The sequence below is a fragment of the Oncorhynchus keta genome, chromosome 4 (assembly GCF_023373465.1).
Source record: "Oncorhynchus keta strain PuntledgeMale-10-30-2019 chromosome 4, Oket_V2, whole genome shotgun sequence".
NCBI classification, from domain to species: Eukaryota; Metazoa; Chordata; class Actinopteri; order Salmoniformes; family Salmonidae; genus Oncorhynchus; species Oncorhynchus keta.
In genome coordinates, this window is record NC_068424.1 from 10290366 (window position 1) to 10307861 (window position 17496).

At 45.7% G+C, this 17496-nt stretch overlaps 1 protein-coding gene across 1 annotated transcript in view; it reads left to right on the plus strand.

Moving 5' to 3' along the window:
• Positions 1–4992: 4992 nt before the first annotated feature.
• The window catches only part of LOC118379365 (docking protein 6-like), a 127281-nt gene continuing 114777 nt past the window's right edge, over positions 4993–17496 (plus strand). Inside the window, exon 1 of the mRNA XM_052500166.1 lies at positions 4993–5192. Within this exon, the coding sequence (XP_052356126.1) occupies positions 5127–5192 (66 nt within the window). The 5' untranslated portion in view covers positions 4993–5126. The remainder of the gene's footprint in view (positions 5193–17496) is intronic.

Genomic DNA, 17496 nt, shown 5'->3' on the forward strand with positions numbered 1-17496 from the left:
GAACATGGTCGGCGTGAAGAGGGCACGTCAGTGCCTCTTCCCCTTCAGGAGGCGGAAAAGATTTGGCATGGGTCCTCGGATCTTCAAAAAGTTCTACAGCTGCACCATCGAGAGAATCTTGACTGGCTACATCCCCGCTTGGCATGCACCGCCCTTGACCACAAAGCTTTACAGAGGGCGGTGTGGACAGCCCAGTACGTCACTGGGTCTGAGCTCCCTGCCATCCAGGACCTCTATTTTAGGCGGTGTCAAAGGAATGCCCCAAAAATTTCCCAAAACTCCAGCCACCCAGGCCATAGACTGTTCACTCTGTTACCATCCGGCAAACGGTACCGGAGAACAAGCTCTCAGACCAACAGGCTCCGAGACAGCTTCTACCCCCAAGCCATAAGACTGCTAAATATCCAATTAAAGGTACACAAACTATCTGAACGGACTCTATCTTGCACTGACCGTACACACACTAACAATAATATATATACACACTCATTAGACTATATACTGTATATATACACACTCACACTACATTGACACTCCCACACCACACACAGCTTCCACACCACACACAAACTTTTTATTAACCAACAAACTTTTCAATTTTTCCAATAACCTTTATTTAACTAGGCATGTCAGTTAAGAATAAATTATTATTTACAATGACAGCCTACCAGGGAATAGTGGGTTTCCTGCTTTGTTCAGGGGCAGAATGAGACATTTTTACCTTGTCTGTTCTGGGATTCGATACAGCAACTTTTCGGTAACTGGCCCAATGCTCTAACCACTAGGCTACCTGCTGGTAACTGGCCCAAAGCTCTAACCACTAGGCTACCTGCTGGTTACTGGCCCAACGCTCTAACCACTAGGCTACCTGCTGGTAACTGGCCCAACGCTCTAACCACTAGGCTACCTGCCACCCCTCCACTCTAACCACTAGGCTACCTGCCACCCCTCCACTCTAACCACTAGTCTACCTGCCGCCCCTCCACTCTAACCACTAGGCTACCTGCCGCCCCTCCACTCTAACCACTAGGCTACCTGCCACCCCTCCACTCTAACCACTAGGCTACCTGCCGCCCCTCCACTGTAACCACTGGGCTACCTGCTGGTAACTGGCCCAACACTCTAACCACTAGGCTACCTGCCGCCTCTCCACTCTAACCACTAGGTTACCTGCCGCCCCTCCACTCTAACCACTAGGCTACCTGCCTCCCCTCCACTCTAACCACTAGGCTACCTGCCTCCCCTCCACTCCAACCACTAGGCTACCTGCCACCCCTCCACTCTCACCACCACTAGGCTACCTGCCACCCCCACTCTACTCTAACCACTAGGCTACCTGCCGCCCTGCCACCCCTCCACTCTAACCACTAGGCTACCTGCCGCCCTCCACTCTAACCACTCTACCTGCCGCCCCTCCACCTAACCACTAGGCTACCTGCCGCCCCTCCACTCTAACCACTAGGCTACCTGCCACTCTAACCACTAGGCTCCTGCCGCCCCTCCACTCTAACCACTAGGCTACCTGCCACCCCTCCACTCTAACCACTAGGCTACCTGGCTACCTGCCCCCTCCACTCTAACCACTAGGCTACCTGCCGCCCTCCACTCTAACCACTAGGCTACCTCCACTCTAACCACTAGGCTACCTGCCCCCTCCACTCTAACCACTAGGCTACCTGCCGCCCCTCCACTCTAACCACTAGGCTACCTGCCGCCCCTCCACTCTAACCACTAGGCTACCTGCCACCCCTCCACTCTAACCACTAGGCTACCTGCCACCCCTCCACTCTAACCACTAGGCTAGGCCCCTCCACTCTAACCACTGGGCTACCTGCCCCCCTCCACTCTAACCACTAGGCTACCTGCCACCCTCCACTCTAACCACTGGCTACCTGCCGCCCCTCCACTCTAACCACTAGGCTACCTGCCGCCCCTCCACTCTAACCACTCTACCTGCCACTCCACTCTAACCACTAGGCTACCTGCCGCCCTCCACTCTAACCACTAGGCTACCTGCCGCCCCTCCACTCTAACCACTAGGCTACCTGCCACCCCTCCACTCTAACCACTAGGCTACCTGCCACCCCTCCACTCTAACCACTAGGCTACCTGCCACCCCTCCACTCTAACCCCTAGGTTACCTGCCGCCCCTACACTCTAACCACTAGGCTACCTGCCACCCTCCACTCCCACTCTAACCACCACTAGGCTACCTGCCACCCCTCCACTCTAACCACTAGGCTACCTGCCGCCCCTCCACTCTAACCACTAGGCTACCTGCCGCCCCTCCACTCTAACCACTAGGCTACCTACCTGCCGCCCTCCACTCTAACCACTAGGCTACCTGCCGCCCCTCCACTCTAACCACTGGCTACCTGCCACCCCTCCACTCTAACCACTAGGCTACCTGCCACCCCACTCCACTCTAACCACTAGGCTACCTGCCGCCCTCCACTCTAACCACTAGGCTACCTGCCGCCCTCCACTCTAACCACTAGGCTACCTGCCACCCCTCCACTCTAACCACTAGGCTACCTGCCACCCCTCCACTCTAACCACTAGGCTACCTGCCACCCTCCACTCTAACCACTAGGCTACCTGCCGCCCTCCACTCTAACCACTAGGCTACCTGCCGCCCCTCCACTCTAACCACTCTAACCACCACTAGGCTCCACTCTAACCACTGGGCCCTGCCCCCCTCCACTCTAACCACTAGGCTACCTGCCACCCCTCCACTCTAACCACTAGGCTACCTGCCGCCCCTCCACTCTAACCACTAGGCTACCTGCCGCCCCTCCACTCTAACCACTAGGCTACCTGCCGCCCCTCCACTCTAACCACTAGGCTACCTGCCACCCTCCACTCTAACCACTAGCTACCTGCCACCCATCCACTCTAACCACTAGGCTACCTGCCACCCCTCCACTCTAACCACTAGGCTACCTGCCGCCCATCCACTCTAACCACTAGGCTACCTGCCTCCCCTCCACTCTAACCACTAGGCTACCTGCCTCCCCAAATCATGGTCCAAACACACCACGACAACCATGGAGAGCATCATGACTGGTTGCATCACCGCTTGGTATGGCAACTGCTCGGCCTCCGACCACAAGGCACTACAGAGGGAAGTGCGTATGTCCCAGTACATCACTGGGGCCAAGCTTCCTGCGATCCAGGACTATACCAGGCGGTGTCAGAGGAAGGCCCCCCAAAAAATGCAGAAGACTCCAGCCACCCTAGTCATAGACTGTTCTCTCTTCTACCGCACAGCAAGCGGTACCGGAGCACATAGTCTAGGTCCAAAAGGCTTCTTAAAAGCTTCTACCCCCAAGCCAAAAGACTGCTGAACAGCTAATCAAATGGCTACCCGGACTATTTGCACTGATCCCCACCCCTTTTTACGCTGCTGCTCTCTGAAGTAATATGTACATGAAGGTGGGGGTAAAGTAACGGTGCATAGATAATAAACAATGACCTCGACTACCCTGTACCCCCACACGTCGACTCAGTTCTGGTACTTTAGTTTATTTCGTAAATATATTTCTTAAAACTGCATTGTTGGTTTAATAAAGGGCTTGTAAGTAAGTATTTCACTGTAAGGTCTACACTTGTTGTATTCTGCTTTTACACTCATATCATATCTGTACATATCTACCTCAAATACCTTATTATTATAAATCCTGATGCCTAGTCACTTTACCCTGTGTTCATGTACATATCTACCTCAAATACCTTATTATTATCTATCCTGATGCCTAGTCACTTTACCCTGCCTTCATGTACATATCTACCTCAAATACCTTATTATTATCTATCCTGATGTCTAGTCACTTTACCCTGCCTTCATGTACATATCTACCTCAAATACCTTATTATCTATCCTGATGGCTATCCACTTTACCCTGCCTTCATGTACATATCTACCTCAAATACCTTATTATCTATCCTGATGGCTATCCACTTTACCCTGCCTTCATGTACATATCTACCTCAAATACCTTATTATCTATCCTGATGGCTATCCACTTTACCCTGCCTTCATGTACATATCTACCTCAAATACCTTATTATCTACCCTGATGGCTATCCACTTTACCCTGCCTTCATGTACATATCTACCTCAAATACCTTATTATCTATCCTGATGGCTATCCACTTTACCCTGCCTTCATGTACATATCTACCTCAAATACCTTATTATCTATCCTGATGTCTAGTCACTTTACCCTGCCTTCATGTACATATCTACCTCAAATACCTTATTATCTATCCTGATGTCTAGTCACTTTACCCTGCCTTCATGTACATATCTACCTCAAATACCTTATTATCTATCCTGATGTCTAGTCACTTTACCCTGCCTTCATGTACATATCTACCTCAAATACCTTATTATCTATCCTGATGTCTAGTCACTTTACCCTGCCTTCATGTACATATCTACCTCAAATACCTTATTATCTATCCTGATGTCTAGTCACTTTACCCTGCCTTCATGTACATATCTACCTCAAATACCTTATTATCTACCCTGATGGCTATCCACTTTACCCTGCCTTTATGTACATACAGTATCTACCTGAAATACATTGTGCCCCTGCACATTGATCTGGTACATATACTACCTCTATATAGCTCCATTCTTGTTGTCCATTTTATTCCTCTTGTGTTACTATTTATACATATCTTTTTTAAACTCTTTATTGTTAGGAAGTGCTCGTAAGCATTTCACGGTAAAGTATACGTCAGTTGTATTCATCGCATGTGTCAAATAAAATGTGATTTGATTTGAGAAGAGAGATCATTGTGCATAGCGAAGCCTTCTGTTTTACGCGCACTGCCTGCTGCTCCCCTGAAGAAGAGGTGATGGTGCGTTCCAGGAAGAGCCCCCCCACCCACCCGCTCTATCCATAGTCTGAATGAAATCAGCTGACGAATGGTATCTCCCTACTGCTTGATGGAACGCGCCGCTGCGCCGACGCCGGCTGTTGCCCGAGCATTGACACCGCAGCAGGTTGCCGTGTTGCTTTTATGTTGTGGATATCGGACTGATTCCGCGGTGGTCGACTTTTTTTGCGGCCGAAAAGGAGGTTACTTTTCTGGGGAAGTGGCGGACCACGCTGACCATGGCCTCCAACTTCAATGATATAGTGAAACAGGGATACGTGCGGATACGGAGTAAGAAACTAGGGGTGAGTGACACTTTGCTGTATAGGCGGAGAGGAGAGGCTTCCACAGAGAGGTATTTGCGGTCAGCGCAGGGAGGCAGGGAGTCAGGGTCCCTGGAAGCTGGATTAGAAGAGGTTTAGTTGCTCCGTAGGCAGCTGTCCTGATGTGAGCTTTACAGAGGAAAATAACAGATGAGCAAAACAACACGATTAACTTTCCTTCAGTGGTTGCATTTAGTTAAGATTTGTTTCGTTAGAATGTAAGATATGTAACATTTAACCGAATATGATGGCAATGACAATGTTTCAATTTGTTGAAGATTCACGTATATTATTATCTTGCAATAAATGGGACTCTTTTTATATATATATTCTTTATCACCACATCGATAACTATGTTGTCAAAAGTTATAATTTAGGATAAGTGCCAGATCACAGAGTCAACTCTATCGTTGACAACAGCTGTTTGCTATGCATTATCTTTACAATACTGCATGCAAGGCTTTGATGGATATAGGTTGTGTATTTGATAAAGACTGGATAGTATCCGAGTGGTTATGAGAGGCAGGCTATATGTATAATGTAGCCTAGGTTGCTAGGTTGCTATAGCTCTGGTCAGAGTTGTATTGATCACGAAGTTATATAAGTTATAACACGGTAGTAACACTAGCATTTTGCTACACCCGCTATATCATCTGCTAAACACATGTATGGGACCAATACAATGTATATTTGATTTGATTTAATACATTTATAATAATATCAACGGATTATGTTTATAACACTTGTCTATGTGCTCAAAGCACTTTACACGACATAGGCTACAGTGACCTGTACCACCGACTGGACAGCAGGTTACCAATAGTACCTGGTAATGATAATGGTACACGCTGTCACCCACAGTGTATCTGCCTGATGTTCCCAGTGTCATAAAGACAGCTGGTGTATTTTTTACAGCACCGTTACATTCCAGGATGACTGTAGAGCAGAAACCTGTCCCTCTGACCATGACGGGCGATGATGGCTAATGATGTCTGCCTCCATTCTCACCGCCTCCCGCATCATCATGACATTGTGTTCATGCGTTAAGATGTTAGAATAAGACTTTTGTAATTCATTTTTTTATGATGAAACAAAAGAGAGAAAAAAAACACACCTCATCCACTACTTCCATTTTAAAGCACTCTAGTTACATTGCTATGCATATGTATAGTGTGTATAGTGTGATCTGGCACACTGCTTCGCTGCAACTGTCAGTTAGATAATTCAATATTAATTCAGTGACTTTATGACTATAAGCTTAAACACGCTCTCTCAGGCACCTGTATTTACCCTTTTGTTTTATCATAAAGAGATTAAGTGAAGGACATTCTTCTGAAAAAGTGGTAAAAAAAAATCCAAGTATACTGAACATAAATATAAACGCAACAAGTGTTGGTCCCATTTTTCATGAACTGAAATAAAAAATTCCAAAAATGTTCCATTGTAACGGTTTCCCTCCTCTTCTGAGGAGTAGGAAGGATCGGACCAATATGCAGCGTGGTAAGTGTTCCTCATTTTATTAAACTGAACACTACAATGTAAATGAAAAGAACAACCGAAACAGTTCCATCTGGTAACTAATACAAAGACAACTACCCACAAATCATAGTGGGAAAACAGGCTGCCTAAGTATGGTTCTCAACCAGAGATAACGATTGCCAGCTGCCTCTGATTAGGAACCATACCAGGCCAAACACATAGAAATAGAAAACATAGAACACAAAACATAGAATGCCCACCCCAACTCACGCCCTGACTAAACTAAAATAGAGACATAAAAAAGGAACTAAGGTCAGGACGTGACAACCATACACACAAAAAGCTTATTTCTCTCAAATTTTGTCCACAAATTTGTTTGTATCCCTGTTAGTGTGCATTTCTCATTTGACCAAAAAAAAATCCATCCATGTGACAGGTATGGAAAATCAAGAAGCTGATTAAACAGCATGGTCTTTACACAGGTGCACCTTGTGCTGGGTACAATAAAAGGCCACTCTAAAATGTGCCGTTTTGTCACAAAACAGAATGCCACAGATTTCTCAAGCTTCGAGGGAGCGTTCAACTGGCATACTGACTACAGGAATGTCCAGCAGAGATGTGTCTCAGTCTTTCGTACCTCTCTACCTCATCTCAGTCTTTCGTACCTCTCTTCCTCATCTCAGTCTTTCATACCTCTCTTCCTCTCTCATCTCTTTCCCTCTCCCTAATCTCAGTCTTTCATACCTCTCTACCTCATCTCAGTCTTTCGTACCTCTCTTCCTCATCTCAGTCTTTCATACCTCTCTCCCTAATCTCAGTATTTCATACCTCTCTTCCTCATCTCAGTCTTTCATACCTCTCTTCCTCATCTCAGTCTTTCATACCTCTTTCCTCATCTCAGTCTGTCATACCTCCTCATCTCCTTCCTCATCTCATCTGTCATCTTTCCCTCTCCTTTCCCTAATCTCAGTCTTTCATACCTCTCTTCCTCTCTCATATCTTTCCCTCTCCCTAATCTCAGTCTTTCATACCTCTCTCCCTAATCTCAGTCTTTCATACCTCTCTTCCTCTCTCATCTCTTTCCCTCTCCCTAATCTCAGTCTTTCATACCTCTCTTCCTCTCTCATCTCTTTCCCTCTCCCTAATCTCAGTCTTTCATACCTCTCTTCCTCTCTCATATCTTTCCCTCTCCCTAATCTCAGTCTTTCGTACCTCTCTACCTCATCTCAGTCTTTCGTACCTCTCTTCCTCATCTCAGTCTTTCATACCTCTCTTCCTCTCTCATCTCTTTCCCTCTCCCTAATCTCAGTCATTCATACCTCTCTTCCTCATCTCAGTCTTTCATACCTCTCTACCTCATCTCAGTCTTTCGTACCTCTCTCCCTAATCTCAGTCTTTCATACCTCTCTTCCTCATCTCAGTCTTTCATACCTCTCTTCCTCATCTCAGTCTTTCATACCTCTCTTCCTCATCTCAGTCTTTCATACCTCTCTTCCTCATCTCAGTCTTTCATACCTCTCTTCCTCTCTCATATCTTTCCCTCTCCCTAATCTCAGTCTTTCATACCTCTCTTCCTCTCTCATATCTTTCCCTCTCCCTAATCTCAGTCTTTCATACCTCTCTCCCTAATCTCAGTCTTTCATACCTCTCTTCCTCTCTCATCTCTTTCCCTCTCCCTAATCTCAGTCTTTCATACCTCTCTTCCTCTCTCATCTCTTTCCCTCTCCCTAATCTCAGTCTTTCATACCTCTCTTCCTGTCTCATCTCTTTCCCTCTCCCTAATCTCAGTCTTTCATACCTCTCTTCCTCTCTCATCTCTTTCCCTCTCCATAATCTTAGTCTTTCATACCTCTCTTCCTCTCTCATCTCTTTCCCTCTCCCTAATCTCAGTCTTTCGTACCTCTCTTCCTCTCTCATCTCTTTCCCTCTCCCTAATCTCAGTCTTTCGTACCTCTCTTCCTCTCTCATCTCTTTCCCTCTCCCTAATCTCAGTCTTTCATACCTCTCTTATCTCTTTCCCTCTCCCTAATCTCAGTCTTTCATACCTCTCTTCCTCTCTCATCTCTTTCCCTCTCCCTAATCTCAGTCTTTCATACCTCTCTTCCTCTCTCATCTCTTTCCCTCTCCCTAATCTCAGTCTTTCATACCTCTCTTCCTCTCTCATCTCTTTCCCTCTCCCTAATCTCAGTCTTTCATACCTCTCTTCCTCTCTCATCTCTTTCCCTCTCCCTAATCTCAGTCTTTCATACCTCTCTTCCTCTCTCATCTCTTTCCCTCTCCCTAATCTCAGTCTTTCATACCTCTCTTCCTCTCTCATCTCTTTCCCTCTCCCTAATCTCAGTCTTTCATACCTCTCTTCCTCTCTCATCTCTTTCCCTCTCCCTAATCTCAGTCTTTCATACCTCTCTTCCTCTCTCATCTCTTTCCCTCTCCCTAATCTCAGTCTTTCATACCTCTCTTCCTCTCTCATCTCTTTCCCTCTCCCTAATCTCAGTCTTTCATACCTCTCTTCCTCTCTCATCTCTTTCCCTCTCCCTAATCTCAGTCTTTCATACCTCTCTTCCTCTCTTATCTCTTTCCCTCTCCCTAATCTCAGTCTTTCATACCTCTCTTCCTCTCTCATCTCTTTCCCTCTCCCTAATCTCAGTCTTTCATACCTCTCTTCCTCTCTCATCTCTTTCCCTCTCCCTAATCTCAGTCTTTCATACCTCTCTTCCTCTCTCATCTCTTTCCCTCTCCCTAATCTCAGTCTTTCATACCTCTCTTCCTCTCTCATCTCTTTCCCTCTCCCTAATCTCAGTCTTTCATACCTCTCTTCCTCTCTCATCTCTTTCCCTCTCCCTAATCTCAGTCTTTCATACCTCTCTTCCTCTCTCATCTCTTTCCCTCTCCCTAATCTCAGTCTTTCATACCTCTCTTCCTCTCTCCTATCTTTCCCTCTCCCTAATCTTTGCCACTCTCTCCTTCTCTGTCATCTCTTCTCCACTTTCTGAGAACCTGCTTACTCCTTCATCTGTTAGCCTCTCTCTCTGTCTCCCTCTCTCTCTCTCTCTCCCTAAGGGGCTTTATTGGCATGGGAAACAGATGTCAACATTGCCAAAGCAAAGTAGATAATATACAAACGTTAAATAAACAATACAAATGAACAGTAAACATTACACTCACAGAAGTTCCAAAATAATAAAGACATTACAAATGTCATATTATGTATATATACAGTGTTGTAACAATGTACAAATGGTTAAAGTACAAAAGGTAAAATAAAAAAGCATAAATATGGGTTGTATTTACAATGTTGTTTGTTATTCACTGGATGCCCTTTTCTTGTGGCAACAGGTCACAAATCTTACTGCAGTGATGGCACACTGTGGGATTTCACCCAGTAGATGTGGGAGTTTATCAAAATCAGGTTTGTTTTCGAATTCTTTGTGGATCTGTGTAATCTGAGGGAAATATGTGTCTCTAATATGGTCATACATTGGGCAGGAGGTTAGGATGTGCAGCTCAGTTTCCACCTAATTTTGTCAGCAGTGTGCACACAGCCTGTCTTCTCTTGAAAGCCAGTTCTGCCTATGGCGGCCTTTCTCAATAGCAAGGCTATGCTCACTGAGTCTGTGCATAGTCAAAGCTTTCCTTAAGTTTGGGTCAGTCTCAAGGTTCAGGTATTCTGCCACTGTGTACTCTCTGTTTAGGGCCAAATAGCATTCTAGTTTGCTCAGTTTTTTTGTTAATTCTTTCCAATGTGTCAAGTAATTATCTTTTTGTTTTCTCATGATTTGGTTGGGTCAAATTGCATTGCTGTCCTGGGGCTCTGTGGGGTCTGTTTGTGAACAGAGCCCCAGGACCAGCTTGCTTAGGGGACTCTTCTCTAGGTTAATCTTTCTGTGGGTGATTGCTTTGTTATGGAAGGTGTGTGAATCGCTTCCCTTAAGGTGGTTGTAGAATTTAATGGCTCTTTTCTGGATTTTGATCATTAGTGGGTATCGGCCTAATTCTGCTCTGCATGCATTATTTGGTATTTTACAGTCGTGGCAAAACGTTTTAAAATGACACACATATTAATTTCCACAAAGTTTGTTGCTTCAGTGTCTTTAGCTATTTTTGTCAGATGTTACTATGGAATACTGAAGTATAATTACAAGCATTTCATAAGTGTCAAAGGCTTTTATGGACAATTACATGAAGTTGATGCAAAGAGTCAATATTTGCAGTGTTGACCCTTCTTTTTCAAGACCTCTGCAATCTGCCCTGTCATGCTGTCATTAACTTCTGGGCCACATCCTGACTGATGGCAGCCCATTCTTGCATAATCAATGCTTGGAGTTTGTCAGAATTTGTGGGTTTTTGTTTGTCCACCCGCCTCTTGAGGATTGACCACAAGTTCTCAATGGGATTAAGGTCTGGGGAGTTTCCTGGCCATGTACCCAAAATATCGATGTTTTGTTCCCCGAGCCACTTAGTTATCACTTTTGCCTTATGGCAAGGTGCTCCAACATGCTGGAAAAGGCATTGTTCGTCACCAAACTGTTCCTGGATGGTTGGGAGAAGTTGCTCTCGGAGGATGTGTTGGTACCATTCTTTATTCACGGCTGCGTTCTTAGGCAAAAGTGTGAGTGAGCCCACTCCCTTGGCTGAGAAGCAACCCCACACATGAATGGTCTCAGGATGCTTTACTGTTGGCATGACACAGGACTGATGGTAGCGCTCACCTTGTCTTCTCCCAACAAACTTTTCTCCGGATGCCCCAATCAATTGGAAAGGGGATTCATCAGAGAGGTTTTTTTTGGGGGGGGGGGATTCAGTTCATTTGCATGGAAAAGAGGGACTTTGCAATTAATTTGATCACTCTTCATATCATTCTGGAGTATATGCAAATTGCCATCATACAAACTGAGGCAGCAGACTTTGTGGAAATTAAAATTTGTGTCGTTCTCAAAACCTTTGGCCATGACTGTACACGGAGGATATTTTTGCAGAATTCTGCATGCAGTCTCAATCTGGTATTTGTCCCATTTTGTCTCACTCTCTGTAGTGTGTCAGACAGAGGAATGGAATAGTGTTTCTCTATTCAGCGCCCACACTGCACCCTCTGCCTAACCTCCACACACACACACACACACACACACACACACACACACACACACACACACACACACACACACACACACACACACACACACACACACACACACACACACACACACACACACACACACACACACAGACACACACACACACAGACACAGACACACACACACACACACACACACACACACACACACACACACACACACACACACACACACACACCACACACACACACACACACACGACATTACACGGCATGCGCACACTGCTCCAACACGGAGGAATTGGCACAAAATGCCACACAAACAAACAAGCAAACAATCTGTTGCCAGAGTCTGTGGATCTTCAGTTAGATCTAATCAGAGTCTGTGGATCTTCAGTTAGATCTAATCAGAGTCTGTGGATCTTCAGTTAGATCTAATCAGAGTCTGTGGTTCTTCAGTTAGATCTCATCAGAGTCTGTGGATCTTCAGTTAGATCTAATCAGAGTCTGTGGATCTTCAGTTAGATCTAATCAGAGTCTGTGGATCTTCAGTTAGATCTAATCAGAGTCTGTGGATCTTCAGTTAGATCTAATCAGAGTCTGTGGATCTTCAGTTAGATCTAATCAGAGTCTGTGGATCTTCAGTTAGATCTAATCAGAGTCTGTGGATCTTCAGTTTGATCTAATCAGAGTCTGTGGATCTTCAGGTAGATCTAATCAGAGTCTGTGGATCTTCAGTTAGATCTAATCAGAGTCTGTGGATCTTCAGTTTGATCTAATCAGAGTCTGTGGATCTTCAGTTTGATCTAATCAGAGTCTGTGGATCTTCAGGTAGATCTAATCAGAGTCTGTGGATCTTCAGTTAGATCTAATCAGAGTCTGTGGATCTTCAGTTAGATCTAATCAGAGTCTGTGGATCTTCAGTTAGATCTAATCAGAGTCTGTGGTTCTTCAGTTAGATCTAATCAGAGTCTGTGGTTCTTCAGTTAGATCTAATCAGAGTCTGTGGATCTTCAGTTAGATCTAATCAGAGTCTGTGGATCTTCAGTTAGATCTAATCAGAGTCTGTGGATCTTCAGTTAGATCTAATCAGAGTCTGTGGATCTTCAGTTAGATCTAATCAGAGTCTGTGGTTCTTCAGTTAGATCTAATCAGAGTCTGTGGTTCTTCAGTTAAATCTAGTCTGGCTTTGTACCATAAGCTATTATTTGTTTTCTCTGCTCAGTTAATCTGCTCGGGAGAGAGACTGACAGACTGACAGACAGACAGACCCAAATGAAATGGTGGTAAACTGGTGGTGAAGCGCAGGTCGATGTATCTGTAATAACAGATTTATCTACCTACCGCTGTGTAAGGAATAGCTACGATGGCAGAGGATATTGCCGTTGTCCCCATATCCTGTCCCTCTTTTTGAGAAACGGCAGATCTAATCGGTGGGATAGACTGTCTTGGGAAGGGAGCAAAACATTACCTTTTTGTCATTTATGTAATTGCCTGAAGGCAGCTCCATGTTCCTCAGGTTGAGGTTAGTGTTGGAGACGTGGAAGGCAGCTCCATGTTCCTCAGGTTGAGGTTAGTGTTGGAGACGTGGAAGGCAGCTCCATGTTCCTCAGGTTGAGGTTAGTGCTGGAGACGTGGAAGGCAGCTCCATGTTCCTCAGGTTGAGGTTAGTGCTGGAGACGTGGAAGGCAGCTCCATGTTCCTCAGGTTGAGGTTAGTGCTGGAGACGTGGAATGCAGCTCCATGTTCCTCAGGTTGAGGTTAGTGCTGGAGACGTGGAAGGCAGCTCCATGTTCCTCAGGTTGAGGTTAGTGTTGGAGACGTGGAAGGCAGCTCCATGTTCCTCAGGTTGAGGTTAGTGCTGGAGACGTGGAAGGCAGCTCCATGTTCCTCAGGTTGAGGTTAGTGTTGGAGACGTGGAAGGCAGCTCCATGTTCCTCAGGTTGAGGTTAGTGCTGGAGATGTGGAAGGCAGCTCCATGTTCCTCAGGTTGAGGTTAGTGTTGGAGACGTGAAAGGCAGCTCCATGTCCCTCAGGTTGAGGTTAGTGCTGGAGATGTGGAAGGCAGCTCCATGTTCCTCAGGTTGAGGTTAGTGCTGGAGACGTGGAAGGCAGCTCCATGTTCCTCAGGTTGAGGTTAGTGCTGGAGACGTGGAAGGCAGCTCCATGTTCCTCAGGTTGAGGTTAGTGCTGGAGACGTGGAAGGCAGCTCCATGTTCCTCAGGTTGAGGTTAGTGTTGGAGACGTGGAATGCAGCTCCATGTTCCTCAGGTTGAGGTTAGTGTTGGAGACGTGGAAGGCAGCTCCATGTTCCTCAGGTTGAGGTTAGTGCTGGAGACGTGGAAGGCAGCTCCATGTTCCTCAGGTTGAGGTTAGTGCTGGAGACGTGGAAGGCAGCTCCATGTTCCTCAGGTTGAGGTTAGTGTTGGAGACGTGGAATGCAGCTCCATGTTCCTCAGGTTGAGGTTAGTGTTGGAGACGTGGAAGGCAGCTCCATGTTCCTCAGGTTGAGGTTAGTGTTGGAGACGTGGAAGGCAGCTCCATGTTCCTCAGGTTGAGGTTAGTGCTGGAGATGTGGAAGGCAGCTCCATGTTCCTCAGGTTGAGGTTAGTGTTGGAGACGTGGAAGGCAGCTCCATGTCCCTCAGGTTGAGGTTAGTGCTGGAGACGTGGAAGGCAGCTCCATGTTCCTCAGGTTGAGGTTAGTGCTGGAGACGTGGAAGGCAGCTCCATGTTCCTCAGGTTGAGGTTAGTGCTGGAGACGTGGAAGGCAGCTCCATGTTCCTCAGGTTGAGGTTAGTGTTGGAGACGTGGAAGGCAGCTCCATGTCCCTCAGGTTGAGGTTAGTGCTGGAGACGTGGAAGGCAGCTCCATGTTCCTCAGGTTGAGGTTAGTGTTGGAGACGTGGAAGGCAGCTCCATGTTCCTCAGGTTGAGGTTAGTGCTGGAGACGTGGAAGGCAGCTCCATGTTCCTCAGGTTGAGGTTAGTGTTGGAGACGTGGAATGCAGCTCCATGTTCCTCAGGTTGAGGTTAGTGTTGGAGACGTGGAAGGCAGCTCCATGTTCCTCAGGTTGAGGTTAGTGCTGGAGACGTGGAAGGCAGCTCCATGTTCCTCAGGTTGAGGTTAGTGTTGGAGACGTGGAAGGCAGCTCCATGTCCCTCAGGTTGAGGTTAGTGCTGGAGACGTGGAAGGCAGCTCCATGTTCCTCAGGTTGAGGTTAGTGTTGGAGACGTGGAAGGCAGCTCCATGTTCCTCAGGTTGAGGTTAGTGCTGGAGACGTGGAAGGCAGCTCCATGTTCCTCAGGTTGAGGTTAGTGTTGGAGACGTGGAAGGTTCTCTCTCATGTCTCTATCTTAGTCATAACTAATGGATATAGGAAGCACCATCTAACCACTTTACAGTCTTCTGGCTGTGAGTCAGGCTGCCATTCAAAAATCATATTCCTCTAAATGTTCACACTGTAAATGGGCCATGAGGGAGTGAGGGAGGGAGGTAGGTAGGGAGGAGAGAGTGTGTGAGAGAGTGCGAGAGAGAGACAGAGAGAGATGAAAACAGCAGGTCCAGGAAAAGGTAGCACGTCTGGTGAACAGGTCAGGGTTTCATAGCCGCAGGCAGAACAGTTGAAGCTCGAGCTTAGCAGCAAGACCAGGTGGACAGGGCACAGCCAGCAGTCATCAGGCCAGGTAGTCCTAACGGCTCAGGTCCTCCAAGAGAAAGAGACAGAGAGAGAGAATTAGAGGGAGAATACTTAAATTCACACAGGACATCGGATAAGACAGGAGAGTTACACCAGATATAACAGTGGGAGAGAGAATTGTTGATTTTTTTTCTCAAAAGAGACCTATTGAGAGAAATGGAAAGTGAAAGCATCTTGATTAAATCTGACCCTGGTTTTTATGCATTTGTTTTTGAATGAGAATTAATCTTGTTTGAGCCCTTTTGAATTATTTTCCCCGTTTAAGGGGAGTAGCTACATCGATTGTTTCGCCCCCTGCACCATGTTTCCCCCCTAACTAAGTTGTTTCCTCCTAACTAAGTTGTTTCCCCCCTAACTAAGTTGTTTCCCCCTAACTGAGTTGTTTCCTCCCTAACTAAGTTGTTTCCCCATAACTAAGTTGTTTCCCCTAACTAAGTTGTTTCCCCTAACTAAGTTGTTTCCCCTAACTAAGTTGTTTCCTCCTAACTAAGTTGTTTCCCCTAACTAAGTTGTTTCCCCCATAACTAAGTTGTTTCCCCATAACTAAGTTGTTTCCCCCTAACTAAGTTGTTTCCCCTAACTAAGTTGTTTCCTCATAACTAAGTTGTTTCCCCTAACTAAGTAGTTTCCCCCTAACTAAGTTGTTTCCCCCATAACTAAGTTGTTTCCCCCATAACTAAGTTGTTTCCCCCCTAACTAAGTTGTTTCCTCATAACTAAGTTGTTTCCCCCTAACTAAGTTGTTTCCCCCCTAACTAAGTTGTTTCCTCATAACTAAGTTGTTTCCCCTAACTAAGTAGTTTCCCCCCTAACTAAGTTGTTTCCCCCTAACTAAGTTGTTTCCCCCATAACTAAGTTGTTTCCCCATAACTAAGTTGTTTCCCCTAACTAAGTTGTTTCCTCATAACTAAGTTGTTTCCCCTAACTAAGTTGTTTCCCCCATAACTAAGTTGTTTCCCCTAACTAAGTTGTTTCCCCCTAACTAAGTTGTTTCCTCATAACTAAGTTGATTCCCCTAACTAAGTTGTTTCCCCTAACTAAGTTGTTTCCTCATAACTAAGTTGTTTCCCCTAACTAAGTTGTTTCCCCTAACTAAGTAGTTTCCCCTAACTAAGTTGTTTCCCCATAACTAAGTTGTTTCCCCCTAACTAAGTTGTTTCCCCTAACTAAGTTGTTTCCTCATAACTAAGTTGTTTCCCCTAACTAAGTTGTTTCCCCTAACTAAGTTGTTTCCTCATAACTAAGTTGTTTCCCCTAACTAAGTAGTTTCCCCTAACTAAGTTGTTTCCTCATAACTAGTTGTTTCCCCCTAACTAAGTTGTTTCCCCCTAACTAAGTTGTTTCCCCTAACTAAGTTGTTTCCCCTAACTAAGTTGTTTCCCCCTAACTAAGTTGTTTCCCCCTAACTAAGTTGTTTCCCCTAACTAAGTTGTTTCCCCTAACTAAGTTGTTTCCCCTAACTAAGTTGTTTCCCCTAACTAAGTTGTTTCCTCATAACTAAGTTGTTTCCCCTAACTAAGTTGTTTCCCCCCTAACTAAGTTGTTTCCTCATAACTAGTTGTTTCCCCCTAACTAAGTTGTTTCCCCCTAACTAAGTTGTTTCCCCCTAACTAAGTTGTTTCCCCCCTAACTAAGTTGTTTCCTCCTAACTAAGTTGTTTCCCCCCTAACTAAGTTGTTTCCCCCCTAACTAAGTTGTTTCCCCCTAAGTTGTTTCCCCTAACTAAGTTGTTTCCTCATAACTAGTTGTTTCCCCTAACTAAGTTGTTTCCCCTAACTAAGTTGTTTCCCCTAACTAAGTTGTTTCCCCTAACTAAGTTGTTTCCTCATAACTAGTTGTTTCCCCTAACTAAGTTGTTTCCCCATAACTAAGTTGTTTCCCCCTAACTAAGTTGTTTCCCCCTAACTAAGTTGTTTCCCCTAACTAAGTTGTTTCCCTCCTAACTAAGTTGTTCCATGTTCCTCAGGTTGAGGTTAGTGTTGGAGACGTGGAATGCAGCTCCATGTTCCTCAGGTTGAGGTTAGTGTTGGAGACGTGGA